General features: G+C 38.3%; 1 protein-coding gene, 1 long non-coding RNA gene and 1 pseudogene across 3 annotated transcripts in view; all 3 read left to right on the top strand.

Annotated features, from left to right (window-relative positions):
• The window catches only part of LOC149098203 (uncharacterized), a 443460-nt gene that overhangs the window by 100263 nt on the left and 321781 nt on the right, over positions 1 to 21416 (top strand). The gene's annotated exons all lie outside the window — the stretch shown is intronic.
• Positions 157 to 13107, top strand: LOC110040856 (DAZ-associated protein 1-like). Its single transcript, XM_020746124.2, has 13 exons — positions 157 to 284; positions 434 to 474; positions 812 to 893; positions 2377 to 2464; positions 2947 to 3012; positions 3106 to 3198; positions 4104 to 4164; positions 6413 to 6495; positions 9090 to 9222; positions 10831 to 10962; positions 11599 to 11676; positions 11979 to 12185; positions 12532 to 13107. Exons 1-13 carry the CDS (start codon positions 250 to 252, stop codon positions 12714 to 12716), a joined length of 1284 nt encoding a protein of 427 aa, XP_020601783.1. The 5' UTR covers positions 157 to 249; the 3' UTR covers positions 12717 to 13107.
• Positions 15670 to 21416, top strand: part of LOC110040854 (uncharacterized) — a 28121-nt pseudogene continuing 22374 nt past the window's right edge. The window contains exons 1-2 of the transcript XR_016203970.1: positions 15670 to 15787; positions 20611 to 20952. The product of XR_016203970.1 is annotated as an uncharacterized LOC110040854 (transcript). The remainder of the gene's footprint in view (positions 15788 to 20610; positions 20953 to 21416) is intronic.

Here is a 21416-nt window from a genome sequence, read left to right as displayed (position 1 = left end):
TCAGTCTATAAAACGATCTGCTTAAAAGTATTCGAAGATTTGGAAAAAAAAAAAAAAATGCGAAGAAAACGAAGCCATGACAGAGTCTCAAAAGCGGACGACCGGTAGTGGGATATCCCAGGAGGTCTTGCGAGGGCAACTGTTGTCAATACATCCGGGATACTCTGTCCTCCGCCATATGGAGAAGACGCCATTACTCGAAGGACAACGAGAAGGTTTAGAGTAAATACTTCGCATTTAAACGACAAAATGGTCAAAGGAGGTACCTTAGGAGATGATATTGGGTATGGTCAGTTTTCTAAGGAATACATTTTATTACAGAAATTACTACGACTGAAAGTTTATTCATGTGGTTTTACGTGTTCGTGTTCAATATATTTTGGGACACGTGGCCACGAGCTTAACTTTGTTTTCTCTCCTTTCAACCTGGAAGGAAAATCTTCGTTGGTGGATTATCACACGAAACGACTCAAGGTATGCTATTAATGTCGCTTCTGAACTCCAACTCCACACTGGGCTCTATAAATTTGTGTGAAAACATTTCAATAAATATCTGCTGAAGTCTGCTGAAGTTTGGGATATCCCACAGACCAAAAAACTTGGACCGGGGGATTGTCTTCTTTATTTATCTCCTATTAGATCGCATTTTCTTGGCCAGTTCAGCTCCAGTAGCGGGTGTAGGTATAGCTCTAGCTTTAATATGCCAAAGACTGATTGAAGTCTTTCCCTTATTTCTGCAATTCTGGCAGGCTCATTAGATAGCATTATTTCTTTTTACACGTGAATAAAAATGTTTACCATTTTTGCACAGAGTCTTTAAAGAATTATTTCGTAAAATTTGGAGAAGTAACAGATGTTGTTGTGATGAAAGATCCAGCCACCAAAAAACCAAGGTAAGGAATCATGCTACATGTAGCTGACATATTTAGGGATGAGGAAGGCCTTGCACCATGGGCATATGGCACATAAAGCTGTGAAATGGCGCATTATGAAAGCACTTATCAGGCCTGCAATGTGCCCTAGCTGCGAAACAGCTAATAAAATATGCACTATTTTGTGGAAAGGAGTTTCATTTGTGAAATTTTCAGTGTAATGACAAATCAACAGGCCAGAAATCATGATGCCTTGCTTTTTAATTGACGTCATAAAAGCGTTCGCTTTGTTTTCATCTCCGGACCCCTTACTTGGACTCTGCTGCCAAATAAGGTCCTTGCTCAATCTATAAACTTTCTGTTTTCAATGATAGAATTGGCTGCTTTGAATATGTTTTGCACGCTGTAATTAGCCAAACAATATGCCTCCAAAAGCAAAAGTTCCGAAAGTGGACAAGACTTGGAGATTGTTGCCATTTTGCACTACCAATGTCGAGTCCGCAATAACAAATTGTGAACCTGAAAGCAACAATGAAGACGAAGCTTCCAAGCCTTCTAGTTCTGAGGAACAAAAATTTCAAAAAAGTGGCTAACTTTGTGGCCTTGGCTTATTTACGAGGGGATGCTATGCGCTGTACAGTCTGCTTAAAACATGGCAAGAAGAACACTATGACTGCCGGTTGTAAAACATTTAAAACAAGCAGCATGACAAGACATGAGGATCTTCCAGATCACAAACATGCATTAGCTGCAGGAGAGTTAAAGGCAAATTTTGATAATGTCCTTTCCAAAGCATTGACTGGTATTGAAGAGGATGAAGCAATTAATTTTTTTTTATGGCCCATTTATTTACCTAATGGACCAAACGTTTTATAAATGACCCATAACTTTCCAATGCCATGAGCCATAGGATCATTGCCTGTTTTACCTTCCCAATCCCTGCATATTGTTGTTATAAAATGATGGAATAAATTATTACAAGTGAGCCTCAGTATTCGGATATCCTTTGTTCTGTGTTTATGTCATGCATGCAGGGTTCCAGATAATTTTCCAATGCAGGCTGTCAATAAGGAATTCCAACGGGACAATTCACACTGCTTCCCCCAAATCATTATAAATTTAATTCTATTAATTTGTTGGGTCAAGTAGCTGACCTTGTCGGATTTTTGACCTGAGACCCCTCATTTACCTGGAACACTGGCGTGTTATAAGTAATGGTGTCTTATAGAACATGTGTGATGTACTAAGTATTGAGCTTGTCTGGACTATAATTATTGGACTAGTATATTATGTTGCAGGTCAAAATGAAATTCAGGTTAAAATGAAATGCCTTTGTCTCTTAACCCTAATTATTCATGGATCATAAATAATTAGGGTTAGAAGACAAAGGAAATTGAAAATCAAACAAGGTTAAAATCATTTTAACCTGCAACATATATATGTAAATATTTGCTGCTTTGTACAATCAAGACAGTTTCATGTCATTATATTTTCATCTGTGAAGGGGTTTTGGATTTGTGACATTTCAAGATCCTAACTCGGTGCAGAAGGTAATTAACCATCATGGGCCCCATGTGGTGGATAACAAAACGGTAAGTTTATGTTGTCATGTTAATACCTGCATGTATTTACTTAAGAAATTATAGAAAACATGAACTGTGTTTCTATCGAATTATAGAAACACGAGTGGAAGTTTGGGAGAATGAGAAATGCTGTGGGAACATGAGCTGCAGGTGTGTTTCCACAGCTTTTTTGAGTTCTCCCAAACTTTCATGAGTGTTTAAATTTATAACTCGAAAAAAACATGGAGAACATGTTTTCTATATCTTTTAGAAAACACTGCAATGAAAAAAAGGAAAACAACTTGTTAACTTTGATTATCAAAGTGTAGATTATCTTTGCAGCCACCATCATTATGTCAACAGCTTGTGCTAGGTCTGTGTTTCCATTGAGTTATAGAAACACCATTTTTAACCAATCAGCTCGCTATTTTCTTAGGACTGTTTTTTGAAATGTATATAAAGGGTGTAAATATTTTTCAGTTTTGAACTGTTTGTTCTATGTTCATTGTTAGATTGATCCAAAGCAGGCAGTACCTCGTGGCCCAGGTCAAGCAGGATCGATTCAAACTCAGCAAACTGTAGGTTTTTATATGTTGTTCTTGGAACATTTCCTCTCTTGGTTCTTGCAAGACAGTTCAAAACTACATATAGTTCACTTTTTATATTTTCAGAGAGACAACAATGCTATGAAGATTTTTGTTGGTGGGATAGCAAATGGAACCACAGAGGATGATCTGAGAAACTACTTCTCTGCCTATGGAACGGTAAATACATTGCATTTCGTACGTGTATGTGTATATTGCTGAGATGAACTGGAATTTTTGCAATTTTGTGGGAGCCTCTTTACAGAGCCTTTTTTTTTCTTATAACTTGACTTAATTGATATCCCAAAAAGAAAATAAATCCTGAGCAAGGGAATTGATACATGTAGGATTCAAATGAAATGACTCCTGGAAATGCAGGGGAAGAAAATATGTGATGTTTGTGGGTTACATTCCATCTGTTTTTCTTGAATTATCCAGGCAAGATCTGATCAACAGCCTTGACTGGCAAGAATTTTAAGAAGGTTCACAAATGACATCAGTAAAAAGAAGTATTTCATTGCCCTGAAAGGTGTTGCTCTGTCACAGTTTTATTGTGTTCAGAGTGTCAAACGAGGCAAATAGTGACCCCTTTAACACAAACACCAAGTTAGTTCAAAACAGGGTTTTTTGGTTCACTTGGTTGTTCTTTGGAGGGAACAGCATATCTAATATGATTATGTCTAAAGAGTTCTTTACACCAGTTTAGTCCAGCCCACATTGAACACATGCCTGTAGCAAATCAGTAACTGTCACACTGTATGCAGAGGTGGGGTGTTGTAGACAGTGCTCATGTGGTCTGACTATGCTTGGTTTCATCACATGTATCTTAAGCTTGCTTTCATGCTACATGCATGTATACGCAATGTTACAGTTTGGTAAAATAGTTAAGATTTTAGTAAGCTTTGGTTTACATTATATGTACGTGTAACTAATATCAGTTTGTGGGACAATTAGAGAATAAAAATAAAAATAATGATAATAACAACAATAATAATAATAGTAATAACAGTTTGGAGGTGACTGGTGTGATATTTTATGCTAGTTGTGGCGATGATGACTGAGAATTTCTTAACATGTTTGTCTAGGTAACACATGTGCACTTGATGTATGAGAACAATCAAGTGGATGGGACAAAAAGAATGAGAGGTAGGTTTATTTGTCATGGTTGATGCTTTATACCATCACGAGTATTGAGGAACTGTGTCAGCTTCTTAAAGTTCATGGCTGTGCTTCTACCTGTCCTAGTTTTGGGCTCCTCAGTCAAATTTGAATCCTACATGTGCATTAGGGAGTTTTGTAGGGGTTGCTTAATGCTTTGAATGAACAACGGAAGTCATTTATTCTTTCATATTTATAGTTGATCAAAATATACAGTATGAGTGAAAGGAGGTGGTGTCAAAGGCTAGTCCTTCATGGATTAATTTGTAGTACTAGTCATTGAATTTGATTGCTTCAACCAAGAGTAACATAAAATAAAAAAGTATCCAGTTGTTTGTTTTCTTTTTAGAGTGCTTGGCTTTCCTTTCTGTGTAAATAAAGACATACATGTATTGTAGAAATGGCAGCTCGAGCCCTTTTTTAAGATGACACATTTCTCCAATTTTTTTATTGTGATAATAATATAGAAGAAGTATTTACACTGTATATTATAGTCTGTAGTTCATTGCCATCTACAAGCCAATAAGTTTACTTAAATACAGTCTATTTGAATGTATCCCCAAAGACCAATTGAAAATATATTAAGTTATAGGCCATTAAAATCTCAGCTTGGCAGTTTTAAATTATGTGACACAGTGAGCACTATGGCATTTTTAATCCAGTTTTTATTGAGGTTCATATAAATTTTATAATCTGGCATAAGTAGTGCAAAGTGTTTAAGATACAGATTTGTTTAGTCAAGGTCATGTTACTGTGTCATGCTAGTTCAGTCTTATGCCCTTACTGCATGTTAGAAATATGTACTAATTTTATTTAATTATTTCTACTTTAGGTACAGCTATATACATTTCAATCTCTATTTATATGTTAGTACTGTAGGTAGCAGTGTTAAGTGGTGTAATGTAACAGTTGTTGGTATTGGAAAAGCAGGGTCAGATACCACAAGAACTAAATTAATTTCTAGTTCTGTATTTATAGATTCTTCTTCTTATGAGTATTCTAAAAAAAGCTATGTTTACAAGGCTTCTTATTTAGAACTTGGATTTTTAGAGTACCATACTGCTGCAATCAGTAATACTACTTTACCAAGTATTTAATTAGCTGAAAAGTTTATAGTTAATTAGTATTAAATTGCTGTGAAAAATAAAAATTGGACATGTACCTAACCTTACTTTAAAAATGTTAGACAATTGCAATAATTTGGCGTAATAAATGAAATAAGATTAATTAAGCTATTATAATTGAGTTACGTAAATTAAACTTGGGAAATCTAGTGTTATCCTGGCCCTGTACCATTGTTTACAGTGTATGTGTTTATCTGACTGTTTGTTTGTGTTAGAGGCATTCTGGTTTGATTTTGAAATTATTACACATTTTTAAACACTAAACAAATGGATTGAGGAGGTTTGATCGCTTTAATGAATGTAAGCAAATACTTGATTTGATTTGATTTGATTTGATTTGGTTGCACAAATGCAAACACACAAGACACGTAGTGCAACTACTTGTAAAATTGATCAAGTCCTAAAACATTATAATTAATAGAAATGCATCTCTCTGTGGACTATATGCTTAAGACTGAGTTTGCCAGTTTGGAGTGTTCAGCATATCCATCTTATTCTCTGTGCATAAAAAATCAAACGGAGAATTAGAGAAATGTTCATGTACATGTATGCTTACATGTATGCAACATTATCAATCAATTGTTATGCCAATCAGAAGGAAAACTCTCATAAAAAAAGACATTTTCATGGTCAAACCAAAACTGCTTATTTGTGCATGTGTATAAATAATTATTGTGTAGTAGTTTAATAGAAGTTGTTTTGTTTTCAATTTTTGTCACTGTATTTGGAGTGTCCATGATCTGTCTATTTGTTGTAGCTTTTCTGTATAAGTGTAAAATACTGTGTTGGTTGTGAAAAAAAAAATGGCCAATGTACGTGTGCAACTTGTAAAAAAGTCACTTTGAAGATTACAGCGTCTCCACCATAAAATGACCTGCCCAATGCATCCTGCAGTGAAGTTATGGATCTGGTCATCAAGATGAAAGCTCTGCAAGTAATTGACTGCACTAGATGACGTCCAGCAACGGGGATTGTTTGTTTCATGTGAATTCTTGTGTCACATGTTGTCTTCTGTTGAGGTGGTTGTGTTTTGTAGTCATGTTGTCAGTGTCTGTAGACTTGTTTTATTGAGGAATTAACTTATTTTATGATGTTATATTATACTATATTAGGCTTTGGTTTTGTAACGTTTGAATCAAGCCAACCAGTTGAGAAGACTGCCAATATACATTTTCACCAAATCAATGGAAAAACGGTGTAGTTATGGTTTAGTTACTTAATATTAGATATTAGTACACGTATGTGTGTGTATTGTTAGTGGTTATCAAGGGGTCTTTTGTTGCATCCCCAAATTTTGTCTCCATGGGAAGTCATTGGTTAAGTTAATACCATAATTGGGTTAATTAAGAGGAGAAAGTCAGAAGGAAGTTTAGTGAGCCATGCTTGCTGATGAAGAATTTCTATGACTAATGGATGCTCATTGGAAGTTTTGAGGCCAAAGCCTCAAGTGAGTGACATTGGATTGCTATCAATGGCTCAGACTAACTTCTTTATTCATACCACATAACTGTGCTTGTTGTTGCTCTGGATGTATCTCAACCCTACTATTTCTTATATTTGCTTCTTCTTAGGCTTAAGACTACACAGATTACCAAGGGGTTTTGAACCCTTGCAGTTTATCATGAATATTAACACCACAATATTATATTATTGGAACGTCAGCTGTGAACATCATGTGGGTGGGCTTGAAAGGAAAATTGTGCCCTGACTATCACCTAATTAGGAAAACTAATGCTCCATGTCATTAATGCAAAGATTTAAAATTTGTCTTACCTTTTTTTAAAACATCAAATTCAAGCATACTCTGATTCATCCTGTTCATCCAAACCAGTTTTCTGTATAGACTGTATTTCTAGTTGCTCGTCCTTGTGCTGGCTTTTTATTTTTTTTTATTTGTTTGCTCTCTTCTTTATAATTTTTTTCCAGCTGTTGGTATCAGAATCATAATTTTTTACCTTTAATTTAAATTTCCTCCATCAGAAAATGTTAATACTACATTCAAATGAATATAATTTGTTTTCCCTCTGTACAATTTTGCCATATAATTTGCATTAACTGGTGTTGCATTATTGATTGATTAAAAAAAGTTAGCAAACACTAGCTCTAATAACCAATATTATGGTAATATGAACACTTGCATGGTACAAGTGCTATCTCAAGGATTACAATAACTACTTATGGTTTGATGTGATGTTTGTCTAATGTCTAGTGGCGTCTTCAGTACTGTGGTTATATGCAGTAAACATTGATAAAACTCACTGCAAAAGGAAATGTTCCGTTGGCGACACCTTTTTTTTTGCTTGATACTTGTTACAACTTGTACCTGTTTTCTTCCAACAAGAAGTTGTTAATAAGTGTATTTAATTTTTCCTTGCCCCCTTCATTGCCCATTGATGTTTGCCTGCAATTATTATAGGCACCCTATCAAAACAATATTTATAAAAAAAACAACTGGCCATGACCCCATGAGTGCAAAGTCTAGTACTGTATATCATTTATTCTAAATCTGTGAATATTTTATGTGAACTATTAAGCTTCTTAACGTTTTCTTGGTTTTTTGACTTAATAATTTATGAAGAATGTCATAGAGTTTAAAGCTGGGGAAATGTACTCCCTTACTCCATAATTTTTATTTTTTCTGTTATTTAACAATTTTTGTGAGGTTTGTTCTGTAAGGCAACCAATTTTGCCATATTTATGAATTTTATCCACTGAAATAATTTTAAATTAGAAAAGTGGCACATAATTACAAGCTCTGGTGTATATTGTTTGTGGTTAAGAAGAATTTTATTAATATTTGTTCAAAAGTTTCTTTGATGAGAAAAATAAGATACATACACTGTATGGGCCACTACAACTTGTGGGGCAAAACTTTCTGCACTTTTCTTAAGTACTAATTTGTAACAAAGCAAGTGAAAATAAAATGTGGATCTGATAATACTTAGGAATACTTTGAGATTTCCACAGTGGAAAGAACTTGAAATTGATAGAAGTAACTTTCTGTCATTATTTTGACCTTTAGTTTATAAAGCAAATTGCAACTATCTACACACTTAATTTTTATTTAGTGAAACAAGTGGGTTTTTTTCATGTAGTGCCAACACTTCCGACCTTAACTTTGGTGAAGTGTTTCTTCCTACGTGCTCTATCTACCCAAGTCATATTAATTTTGTGAAGACAAATCAATGTTGTCATGAACTTAATTATCCACTTGGTCAGTGGAAATCGTCTAAGGATCTTGCATGACTCTAGCAGGTCATAGAGGTCTTAAACTATTAAAGCATGCACAGTAAAGTCTAGTCTCTCAGTTGTGTGCTGACTCTGGCTCCAGCTGGCTTGGCTGTACATGTGTCTCCATTCAGGAGAACTCTCCATTCAACAGCTGCACACCTTATTCTTTTGAGTAAAAGCTCTGATGTTAATGTTTGAGTAGGATGATCTCAGGGCATTCTCATTGCTGGTGATAGTTTCTCTACCTCATGTTATACAATTTCTAATCTGGGCTGTATTGAAAAGTCTATAAATGATATCTTTTTAGTTAAGGTACAATCAACATTTTATAGTTTCATGGACCAGGGGAATTTGATATAATTCTCAGCGTAATTATTTTTAAAATTCTAATATGTAACTGTGGGTCACTTATTACACTTAACACCTGTGCTGTACCAGTTGCCTGTAATGAAATCAAAAATAGTTGGCAGTAATATTTTATTATTAAATACTGGCCATTATTCTTCTTGTCTGAGCCTGTTACATGGTCTTATTGTTCTTTATTGTTGTGTGTTTTAGGTGGAAGTGAAGAGAGCAGAGAAACGTGATTCCAAGCCCAGTGGCATGGCGGGAGGAATCCCTGGCATGAATGCTTATCAGCAGCATCCTGTAGGCCATCCTGGTTATGGTGCAGGTGCATATCCACAGCAAGGTGCCACAGTTTGACTATACCTTCATTTTTAGTTAGTGAAAGGAGTGACAAGGACTTACAGTAGCATCCCTGTATACTATACTTCTAAATTTTTCTTTGAAACACCAGTCTACACCTTGTAGCAATGTTCCATGTAGTCCTGTAATTGTGGTAATTGAAAGGTGAAAACAAAAATGGAATTTTGGTGCTTCTACAATACTGTATCCAATCCAAGTGTGAACTAGCTGGTTTTCCCCAAGCAAATAGCCAACAATGGGTGATTTCAGAAAATACATGTATCCATACCTATACCATGGGCAGTTTTCTGGAATTCCAAGGGCAAGGGGGTGTTCTTGGACTGGAAATCGAAAGGCATTGGGGGTACTTACGATTGGAATTCCGAGGGTATGGGGGGTGTTTTTAGGGGGAGCAGACGAGAGTGTGAATGCACAAATGAACTGACAACACTGTTGACGACCGTGGAAACCAGGATACAAGACACGCATCGATCGATCATGTATGTGTGCACATTTATTTACAAAAGAAAACTGATAAAATCTGGGTTGTACATTCGTTTCCAGAGGCCTTAAAGTTGATGAATTTCTTGTCAGATTAATAATTGATGATTAATAATAACAATTAGTGTTTGTGACAAATGCCGACCTGCCGACCGACTTGCCGTGTTTATTTACTGTGCCAGTGATGTATACTCGTAATAAACCACTGTAATGACATCTCATCAAGTGAACGTTGTTTGTAATATCGAAGGTAAATTAGGCAGGATTTGGCCATGCATTTTCTAATTTCCATAGTAATTAAAACCCCCCAAAATTGAAAATTTTATTTCCTCACTGGTTTAGTCAAAAAGAAGTTACGAAATTGTGACTAAATAGGAGGAAGTTTTAGTCACAGAACATTTAGCCACGAATGCATGTGACTGTATCAGTCACAATTTCGAGCTCTGTAGACAGTTGTTTGATGGAAATTAGTAGCAAAAACTTCTGGAAAGATGCAGGAGCGTAAAATCTCTTTTTTTGAAAATCGCAGGGAGTCAAACAAGGAATTCCAGAGGGTTGAAGTAACAAATGGAAATCGGGAAGGGAGGGGGGAATTAACAAATTTGGAATTCAGAGGGCATGGGGGGGGGGGGGGGGGGTACAGCATTTTGGAATTTCCAAAGGCAAGGGGGGTTGAAATGTTCATGCCACCCATGGTAGGGTATGGATATTTTCTGGAAGCACCCAATCCTAAGTGTTTTGTTATTTAGTGCACCATGTTTCATTTTAATTTTTTCGTACATTATGTTTTCCACATCTGTTCTGTGATACAAACACCTGGTGTACCAGTATGACAACAAGCCATCATTATCCTGGACACATGTATATGATGCAGTGATGCAGATTTACACTCGAACTTTTGCAAGTGGTAATGTTTATCACCCTACCAAAGAAATTAAATAAATGTTAGTGGTTTATTTGTACCACTCAGTGTAATGTAATGCCTAAGTACATGCATGTTTCCTGAATTGAAGTTACTTTACACTTAAGTTATAGGAAAACTTCTATCAAAAAGTTAAGTGTGGATATTGTAAAGATTTTGATGGGTTTTTGTTTATTGTGGTTACTTTAGCCTCTTACGGCATGCAGCATCCCATAGGAATGGGTCGTGGTTTTCCTGGTTATGGTGCCATGGGTCCTGGTTCAGCAGCTGCTGCTACCCCTGGTTATGCCGGAGCACCTGGTCCATCACCATATGGCTATGGTATGTACAGTAGAGGCAGATCAACATAACATTCTTAACAATGATTTGTATTATAGTTACAGTACTGTTCAACCTCCCATAAAGTAAACTCTTGTGAGACTAGTAAGTGTCCACGTTAGAGATTTGTCCACTTATGTGAGGTTAGAAACAGTGTGTTTGAAACTTGTTCCTGACATGTAAGTGGGCAAATATTTCACTGTTTAAGCTGTTTGGAAGGCGTCCTTAAAGAGATACCACTGAATCTTCCAAAGATTTATACTCACTTTGTCAAGCCATGGTGTGTTGTCGTCAGAAGGTTATGGTCATACTTAGTGTTTTTAATAGACTAGTTTTAAGACAAATGTAATGACTTAAAACAGCATGCAAAGAAAGTCCTGTCCAACAGCCCAAGACTAATGGATTTTGTAGTGGGGCTACCTGATTCTACCCTTTGCTTGCCTGATGGGCAACTGCAGTTTTGTGGGAAAGTTTCTGTGTAAAATCAATTACAGAAGTACTGTAAAGCTTTTGGAGGGCTATGTTTAGAATGACTGGGGCTACAGCTTGCAGGTGGAGTGGCATTTGAAGACCAAATTAATAATTTTGTGCTAGTCAAAATAATGTTAGTCTCATATTGAATGGGTTTGTTGTTGGTAGGAGCTGCAGCACCTGGTGTTGCTGCTACATACGACCCTAATGCTGCAGCTGCTATGTATGGAAGAGGCTCTGCGCCAGGTAATGATTATTATTGTTGTGATGTATTATGTTACAATTTGTAAACAGCATATGTGACAGTAGTTTCATCACTTACACAGAAATCAGACTGAATGGTTTATACCACACTATGAAGCTCCCCTTCAAATAAGCCCCTCTCCGGGGCCCTTGTGTTGTTTAACTTGCCAACATTTGGCTTTAAATCAAATAATGCCCCCCTCTCCATAAACTCCTCTTATCTATTACCCCACCTGTCTTAAACAACCTGTGAATAAATAAGTCCTGGGGGAGTAATTTACCTTGTCCTGTGTCCATTTTCCAAGGTTATGGAGCAGCTGGATATGGTGCAGGGGCAGGGGTGACCAGCCAGCAACCCACCCCAGCTTCAGCGGCAGCAGCAGCTGGAGCACCACAGCCAGGAGGCTACCCAGACTACAGCCGCATGCAAGTATCCCAAGCTGGACAGCCTGGGGCAGCAGCTGGAGCACCTCATGTCGACAGTGCAGGAGCACCTGACTACTCAGCATATGGTTAGTTCTCAGTTGCTTTTGATCATAAGTATGTAAGTGGCCTGCACCACGAGTCTTAGTAGGAGGCTTACACATGTAGTTGAAGTACACAAAGCCATCTTATTATTCAAACAAGGTCGAGGGAGACTGATACTGTTGGGAGGAATTTTGAATATATAATTCTGCTTTCAAAAGTTCACATAATATATTCATCATGGTTTTTAAAAGCATTTCCCGTTCCAGCAAAGTTACATGTACTTCGGTGAAATTTTAGCACTGTCTTGACCAAAAGTAGCAAAACTGCCGTGATGGTGGTATGATACTTTTTGCATGTACTTCTTTTGCTCACACCAGTTCTTTTTTTCAGGTCTGGGTAACTATCAACAACAGGACCTGCAGTACGGCCCGACCCGGACCTCCTTCTCATCTGACAGTGGTTTTGGAACCTACGGCTCTGCTGAACCTGCTGGGTACACTGGGGCAGGCCCAGGCTATGGGGAATCCTTCGGGAGGGGAACCGCAGCGTCCCGGGGATTTCACCCCTACCGATAACTGACCACAGCTTGGATCGAGAGTTAGCTACTGTTGTTTATTTGAGTAGTACATGGGGTTTATTTGAAAGCTTTAGTCTGCGTTTTATTGAGTTTTTTCGTGCGGCATCTATTTGTACAAAGCTGGAAGTGACAGACAGACCACAGAAAAAAAGATTCTCGCAGTATGTCGTTCCTCTAATTTATTGCAGATTTTAGTTTCGATGATGAACAGTTTTAATGGAACATGCATTTGATGGAACATAGAGAGTTCATCCTTGTATGCTTTAAACCTTCGTCCAGTTTACACAGCAGGTCGGGGTTTCTAAAAAGTTGCCCTTGATCAGACGCTCGTTCTTAGAAATACGTAGAGTCATTTTAGACAAATTGCTATTAAAAGTTGTTCAATCAAATCAGATGTAGTCTGGATCTTTACTTTCACAATGCATACATGTAATTTTCCCCTGATGGTTGTTTTTATTCGAGTGTTTGGAATAAATGGTGATAAAAAGTCCTAGTTGTGACCAGTCCACCCGCACACTATTCGCAGCGTAAGCTCTACTTTTGATGGTATGTAATCACTATAAGGGAATATTCCAGCTCTGTTTAGTGTTATGTAAAACCTATGTAAGTTGTATTTCACATATATGGCAATGCAGACGCTATTTTATTTAAAGGCTATTTCATTTGAGTGTCATCAACTCACTTCAAAATTCATTTGAATACATAGCTTTTACATAGACTATGTTGAGCATATAGACAAAATAGAGTTTCAATAAGACAGCTATATGGCAGCTAACATACTTTTGTAATACCGAAAACATATATTTTACATAGCTTACTGGGATAGCATCTACATACATGTAGGTTGTACATGAAAAGCAGCAATTTATGAGTTTGCGAATCCAGAGTTACCGGTTATCGTTCTTATTCGAGCCTGGTTTCTACGAAGACTTGCAGATTTCCTTGCCTGTGGGTTATTTATACAGGGCCATTTGAGACAACTGTTTTCTGCAATGAACATCAAGCTAAGCGTTTCCGATCAAAAAATGATAGCGTACTTTGACTGACAGTAAATCGTTCTACTATGTTAGGAACTACTTGAACGACTAAATATATCCAGTTTGGTTTGCTTTCATCATATGAGAGTACATGTGGTGCACAATTGTGTTACTATTACCCACCAAAACAGTGGCGGATCCAGACCTTGAGCTAAGCGGGGTGGGGCGGGGGGGGGGGGGGTTGTTTTGCTTGCCCTACCGACATTTCTTCCTTCTGTGATTTCTTCCTTTTTTACCCAAAATAAGGGGGGTGGAGGGGGAGCGGGCCCCCCGGCCCCCTCTTCTAGATCCGCCACTGCAAAAGGGAAGGAACCCTTGGTCAAGTAACACACGGCAATGGCAGTTCTTTTACCCAATGGAGGGCCTTAGAACGAACTTGTAATTGACGGGACAATCTTGAATATTGACTGAATAAAATTCCTAAAATTGTGAAGCTTGAATCACACGCTGATATCTCGGGTTACCAGAGTCAAGTCGATGGCCCTATTCTCCCAGAGGAGAGCTAGGAATCAGTAGTAGTAGTATCTCAGGTTACCACAAATTTCAGTAACGTTCCATATCTCTAAATCAAAACCGCGTATCGACGTGGATAGCATTTTCAATGCAGGTTGCTCGTGGCAAAAATTAGTACGCACGTTTGTCGACGTCTGAAAGGACACTGTCACGATATATTTGCTCAAAACCGTTCAGTATAAATTCACGAATTGGTCCCTACATTTATGTAATAAGAACTTCATTAACTTTAACTAAATGATTTAAAGCAATTTCGTGAAGACATCCACGCTGCAGCATCATTTTTGCAAAATTTCAACGATCTTCGAGTCAAACTTGAACTTTTGAAAAAACTGACTGCCTGACGCTTTTCCAAAATCCATATCACAATCCGTTTCCATCAACGCCATCGTTAGCCATCCTCAATTCCTAATGGGTTTTAATCATTTGTCGGATACTGCTCTACAAAATAAAACCATTATTGTTGAGCTTCCAGTGATCGATATATGTTTTTGAGATATCCAAGTCATGCTAAAAATGGTGTCAGTGTCCCTTGAAGGTACAGCAAAATAGCTTCGCAGGATTGAGGGGTTAGGTTTTGACCTTGATTAGGTAACTCGGTAAGTCTCAGACTAAAGACTTTGATAAGTAGTTTATCTATTAGCCTTTTTAACATTTCATTTTCTTGGCTTCTTTCATTGCACGGTTTCCGATTTTATTTTATTTTACATTTATGATTCACACATTGTTATCTTATGACATTTCCTGTAGATTACGATAAGTTTACAATTCTAAGTAAAGTGCGGAACGAATTTACGATAAGGACATATACAGAAGAGCAAATATTACGCGTAAACCTACTTATATATATATTTTTTTTTTGGGGGGGGGGGGCGGTGTTTCTCCTCTGTGACATACTTGCGTAAGTCGGATTTATATGTATGCGGTTCGATTTATATTTGTGTAAGTTGGATTTTTATGTATGCGATTCGATTTATATTTGTGCGGCTCGATTGATATTTGTGTAAGTTCAAGTTTATTTTTCGTAATTTTGTTTCCTCAACACTGAATTTGCCGCGATTTCAGTGCAATAGATAAAGTGCAATTTGTTGCCGCGATACACTGCGATTCGAGATGCATTGTCGCAGTTTAATAATTAAAAAAAAAATCGCAGCAAAATTGTATCAAGTTTCGAACAAGTTCAAACCCCCTGCGACATCGCGGAGACAAATTGCACTAAAATTGCGTAAAAATCGCACCGAGTTTCCACATGCGATTTTGAAGTTGGAACTTAGCGCGACAAAAGAGTATGGCCAGACTGTTACTACCCCGTGCCCATACCCTCTCCTCCCCCCTTAGTTGACCTTCCAGACCAATTTTCCGCATTTTGCTATCAGGTGATCAACAAACGTCTGTCAATCATTCCTCCGGGATTGAAAGGCTGCAATCAACTGCAGCAATATTTATGCTCAGTAATCTATGATTTCCCTGGATTTGATCTTGAATCGCGGTTGCTGTCTTACTAGCAGGTGCTTTCTAGGTAAGGAGTAAAATGATACAAAGTAATGATTTCTCCCATCCAATGCTTTGTTTGCTCGATCTTTGTTTCAGTTTGTTTATCACCTGATGTACTTAGGGGCAATTGTACGCCCAGTTAAAGTGAAAGTCTGAAATTTTTATAACGGGAGCCGTTAGCCTACAGGGACGAATAATCCGAATGGCACAAGCTTGCGCAAGAATCTCTTGTGCTTCTTTTTACGCATTTCGCAGTTCGTCTGGCATCAGACGAACACAGGATGGCTTATTCCTTGAAAACGATCCGCTCTATTGCGGCGCGTTTGCGAAGATCAAGATGCATAATCAGTCTTTCTAAGATCAAGAAGAATAACGGTCTTTTTACCGTGTTTATTCGAGACATATGTAGCACAAGTCGTCTCAGACGGGTCATTCCGCGTCTTCAGCATAGAACAGCAGATAATATCAATCTGCTGATTACCACAGTAACATTAATATTTAAAATAGAAACGAGCGTTCATTTTGGTTCTCAAACAGCGCTTTCTCTATATCGCTTTATATTTTGCCGACAGAGAACTATATGCAGTGTACAGTTTTCCCTTGCTTTTTAATCGTGGACACCCAAAGAAATGAATTAAGTCTCTTAACTGATGGTGAGACCCCTCGGGGCAGGTTTGGAAGCCAAAGCGATATTTGCATAAGAGCTAATCAGTGGTGTCACGGTTTGTTGCGTTCTCGAGGAACAAGAGAACGCATCCTAATTTCATTTCGGTCTGTCTGCAGCCGTGAGAAGTCGACATTTTTTTTGTGAAGACTGCAAATTGGCCGCCCCTCTAAGTTTTTTTAAGGGACTTTGGACCTCGTTTTCGTGTCCAGCTGCTGCGTCATTCTTGTTCTCCTTTGTGGCTTCTCTCGTTGTTTTCGATGTTTTGGGGTTTTCCTTGAACGACTTGAGCTGGTTTTCACGCAAATTGCATTGGACAAAAAAGGGAATGCAGTCCCAATGCAGACTGGAGTGAGAATTTTTGGCTGGACGAAAACAAATTACATCATCGCAAAGCACGTGTGTAAGAGACGATTTGCTTTTTCGATCGTTCGCGATCGCTCGTTTCTATTAAAGTGCACATGAAACGAAATTTTACTTCCCCATTTTTTTTATGCAATAACATAGTTTTTATCCCCCTTATTTCATTTTTTATCGTTTTCCTTCTCTGCGTGAAGACCATCAACTTTTTTCAGGCGTTTGAAAATTCAGTCCGCGGAGCGAAATTTGCGACATTTTTCGAGCGGCCAAAAATCCTTTGTGACGTTATTCGTGTGCAAGGTCGCAGACCAAAATATGGCGGGAAAGAAGCATGTTTCGGGGAAGTTTTGAGTAGCTGGAGGGCCCAGGAAAAAGAGTTGCACTAATACCAATGCTACTTCAGATGTGCCAATGCATCTATTCCCAAACGACGAGGCCGTGAGAGGAAAGTGGCTGAAATTCGTGCACAAACATCGCCCTGATTTGAAGCCCACAAAGACTTTTGTCCTTTAATTTTGTTCTGTCCATTTCGCTCCAGAGTGTTTCACACGGAGGCTAGATCTAGCCGACTTAAGGGAGAGTTTTTCGGGTAGTCACCACTTGGAAAGGGGTTCCATTGTGACAATAGATCTAGCAGTGGAACAAGAGAAACCAGAAACAAGAGATCGAGAGCACTTTCCAAGGGTTTCAACCCCTAGCTCAGAAAGTTGTATCTTGCAGTTATATCTTGCGCCTAAAAATGTGCTGTCACGTTGCTCAAGACCCATCAAGTCAAGAATTCGTCTCATTGTACTTTCAGGATCACAACCAGATATACACAATCCTCAAACATCCTTATAGTGATAGACTGCAAAAGATTGAAACTTGTGTAAGCATGAGCAACAAATTAGCCTTGAATGCGAGAAGACTGAAGTTGTCCACATTCGTTCAAAGTTCAAAGTTTGTGATCCGTCCAGCCCTTACCAGTCTGCACATTGGGGACTGCCATGTTAGTGTTGCACTTGCCTAGTTCCTAGGCCTCAATATTTCGCCGCGATCAATCGTTTTGGGTCACGTGGTCCGGGGCGAAAAGTGTGAACCCGAAAATTGAGGCAATTTGTCTCAATTTTTCACTGAGTCAATTTCGGGTCGCGAAAGGAAGTTCTTTGGGCATTTCTGAGACACGGACTGCTAGAGAAAAGCAATTTAAACTCTTCGCTCTTGTTTTAATGGTAAGCGGTTAAGGTAAACGGCTCATTTTGATCCAAACGGACTATCGAGTCAGAAGCATCACCGCTTTCAAACCACAGGCAAATACTGATTACTCAAAATATCTAAGCCTTTGAAGGTTTCTATTACATGTGACCGTAGCGCCTAAACAAAGAAAACGAAAATATACCAAAATTTTCTTAAATTTTGGATTCAAGAGTAGCGTTCTAAGTTTTCTGGTAGGTAATAATTACCTTGCGAAATTAAGGAAGTTCGCGCTAATTGTTTCTGCGCATCCTTACTGCGCACGCAAATTCACACGCCACGCCAGAGCGCGCGCTGAGTAATAAAATGAACAATGATATGGCAGATGGCCATTGCTATAGCGTTTCCTGGATTTAGCGATCTTGGACATTCGGTGACCTCTATTTTTCTTTTGATGGATCATTTTCTCTACCGATTTTCTACGTTTAGCGAAAAAATAAAGAAAATCTGTCGACTAGAAGTTTGAATTTTTTCAGAAATGCATCATCGAATTACCTTCTTTTAGCTCTTGGTTTATCTGTGCGACGGTTTCAAATGCCTCTTGAAGGGTTAAGTTTTGTGAAAACGTTGGTAACATTTAGAATTATTTACGCAACAGACCCACTTCTACAAAATATGACTAAGATCGTTTACCTCCGTTGACTCACCTTCGATACTTTTAACTATAACCCCTGTGGACCACGCTGAATTACGTGCGCCAATTTTTCAAAATCAGGGTAGTTTTTCACACGCTTTATCTTTACAGTTTCTCATTCCTACGAGTTGTAGTAATCAGCATCTTCTCCGACTGAGTTATTTGGTGAGAATGATTGAAGCTGTCCGAATAGCAAAATCGATCGCGTAAATGAGCCCCTTTGGTTTCTTCCTGTACATAAAAAGATTCAAAAGACCAGGAATGGAAATCCCTAAAGCTCAGCCAAAATCAACAAGCACTCTGCTAATCCAAACGCATGCGCAGTCTGTTATTGTCTGGGTTACTCCGGGCCGTTCGTCTGGGCTACGTCACCGAAATCAGTTGACTGCGAAGGCCTGGGAGAAAGCCGTATTGGAACTAGGCAAGTGTTGCACCTGAAGCTCGGAACCTTGGCTTCATCTTCGATCAGCAACTTACTTTAGGTACGAATCTAAGTAATATTTGTAAGGCTGCTTACCTTTCTACTAGGGATGTCGGGAAATTACGACGCTCCAAAGCTACCACCGAACGTCTTGTTCGTGCTTTCATTTCTTCGCGCCTCGATTATTGTAACAGCTTGCTGTATGTCCATGGCCTTCCATCACACCAAATTGGCAAATTACAAAGAGTTGAAAACACGGCTGCAAGACTTGTCACAAGATCCACTCGACATGAACACATAACACCGATATTGCGTGACCTCCATTGGCTTCCTGTCTCAAAGCGAATTTCATTTAAGATCGTGCTCATCACGTACAAAGCTTAGAATGGATTAGCACTGGCGTACATTTCTCAGCTGCTTAATTTTTACCATTCCAATCGTACTCTGAGATCCTCAACACAGAATTTGCTCCCATGCACCCAGGACATGCACCGTTAAGGACAAGACTTTCTCTGTGATCGCACCCCGCCTTTGCTGTAACCTAGCTGCTGTAACCTTTGCAATTCTTAGAGACTACCTCTTATATACGCATTGTTTTATTGAACAATTTATACATGCCACGTATTTTAATTGTATATTCATTTTTATTATTCCTTATTTGTAAATAATTTTAATTTTTTTTTGTTGTGTCCCCAATTAGTTGTGAAAACTAAATACATTGACACATTAATAAAGCTTTTACTTTACTTTACTTACTTCTTACCTTAGATACGTTTTTAAGAACCTTAATATTAATATTATTATCATTATTATTATTATTATTGTCATTATTACTATTATTATTATTATTCATTAGCGATTGATTTTCCGTCCTACCCATGCATGCGATTTGTGCAACCACTGGTGATTGTTTGCTAAGGGGAACGATTAAACTTAACCACAATTGATTTGAATTTTTGGCACCACCGATTTGTGGTTCGGCTGAGATTTGATCGTCGTATTTTTCGACTTTATTTGAGATCTAGCGTTTCGAGTTTTGGATGCCGGATTTAAAATATAATTGTATGAGAAGAAACATCCGACTTTCAGCTTTGCTGATACATGGTTTAGAAGTTGTGCGATGGAATTTGTTGGCAAAAATCGTCTGGAAAATCAAGAGCGAATATATTGAATGCCTCATAATTGAACTGCCGATTTGAAATGACTTTCAAGTTACAATGATCATCGCAATTGCAAAGAAGCCTGAATTCAAAATAAAAACGTGTACTGCTAGTGTGATTGTTTTCCTATTTTGTATATATACGCTCTTATAAATTCGACTGTGTTCACTTTGACCGCGGTTCAAGGTTTGAAATGATGTTTTCCCCGGACCCACCGTATTTTTACAACTGGCTTCGAGACTCCAAGCGAAAATGCTCGCGACTGTTCCTTTATCGCTATGAACTCGCTTGCCTTCTGGGTCCCTCCCGAACAAATTTTCCAGCTTGCTATCACCTGAACATTCTAACTGGAACCTTCATCTATTCTCGATTGCAGAACACGAAACACTGAAGGACAATGCCTTACTTCCGCTATGTTCCATCGGATGAATTTACACCCGAGAGTCGAATTAACTGGCTCACTTTAGGAAAGGTGGAGAAATGGACTCAAGAGAAGGAAGGACAAGTGGATCGAGTGTCTCTTTATCTTGACGGCAACCAGAAATTGTACATCTATATATTGTCACCGGCCAGCTTTCGTGTGCGCTTCAATCCAAATCCTGAAGCTCCTCTCGTGAAAAACCGCTCACCTGCAACTATTGTGGACCTGATCGAAGAATGCAAGATTAAAGTAACTGATGAACAGGGGAAGCTGATAATAGTTACCCACAAGATCGAGGTATGTGGCAGTTTCGTAGGTCAAATATGGCGAGTTACGGATGCTATCTATTTTGTTCAGTTTGGCGTTACTTAAAGCCTTTCTAGGCTCGGTTTCCGCCGGTCTCTCGTGTCCGGTCTACGTTCCTCTCCGGTCTACGTTCCTTTCCTTCGGGGGAGGAGCGCGGGCTCCTTTCCCGATCAGCGGCTGGTAATCGAGCCTAGAGCCTTTCGGACTTAAATAACTCTCCTGGAAAATTGTACGTATTCAATGTCCTATAAGGGTTTACGACTTTTTGGCATGTCAGTGATCTAACTAAGTAAATCAATACACTGTTTTTATTTTTTTAACTTTCATTTTCTTGTTAATCAGTGTTGTTTTAGTTTTTAGCAAAACATTTGTGTTTTTTTCAAGAGTCAGTCAAGACCGATCAGTATGGCTCCATGTTATATTTGTGATCTCATCAGAAAAAAGCGTTAACCAGA

The sequence above is a fragment of the Orbicella faveolata genome, unplaced genomic scaffold (genome assembly GCF_042242905.1).
Source record: "Orbicella faveolata isolate gen_17 unplaced genomic scaffold, um_ofav_v1 contig_46, whole genome shotgun sequence".
Lineage (NCBI taxonomy): Eukaryota > Metazoa > Cnidaria > Anthozoa > Scleractinia > Merulinidae > Orbicella > Orbicella faveolata.
The sequence above is the reverse complement of the archived record's forward strand: the minus strand, read 5'-3'. Positions and strand labels throughout refer to the sequence as shown.

Bases quoted from the DNA above. Each gene is read 5' to 3' on its own strand.
- LOC110040856 (XM_020746124.2), top strand. From the start codon at position 250: ATGGTCAAAGGAGGTACCTTAGGAGATGATATTGG. The intron at 475-811 runs GTATGCTATTAA...ATTTTTGCACAG, and splicing joins ATCACACGAAACGACTCAAG to AGTCTTTAAAGAATTATTTC. The intron at 10,963-11,598 runs GTATGTACAGTA...TGTTGTTGGTAG, and splicing joins TCCATCACCATATGGCTATG to GAGCTGCAGCACCTGGTGTT.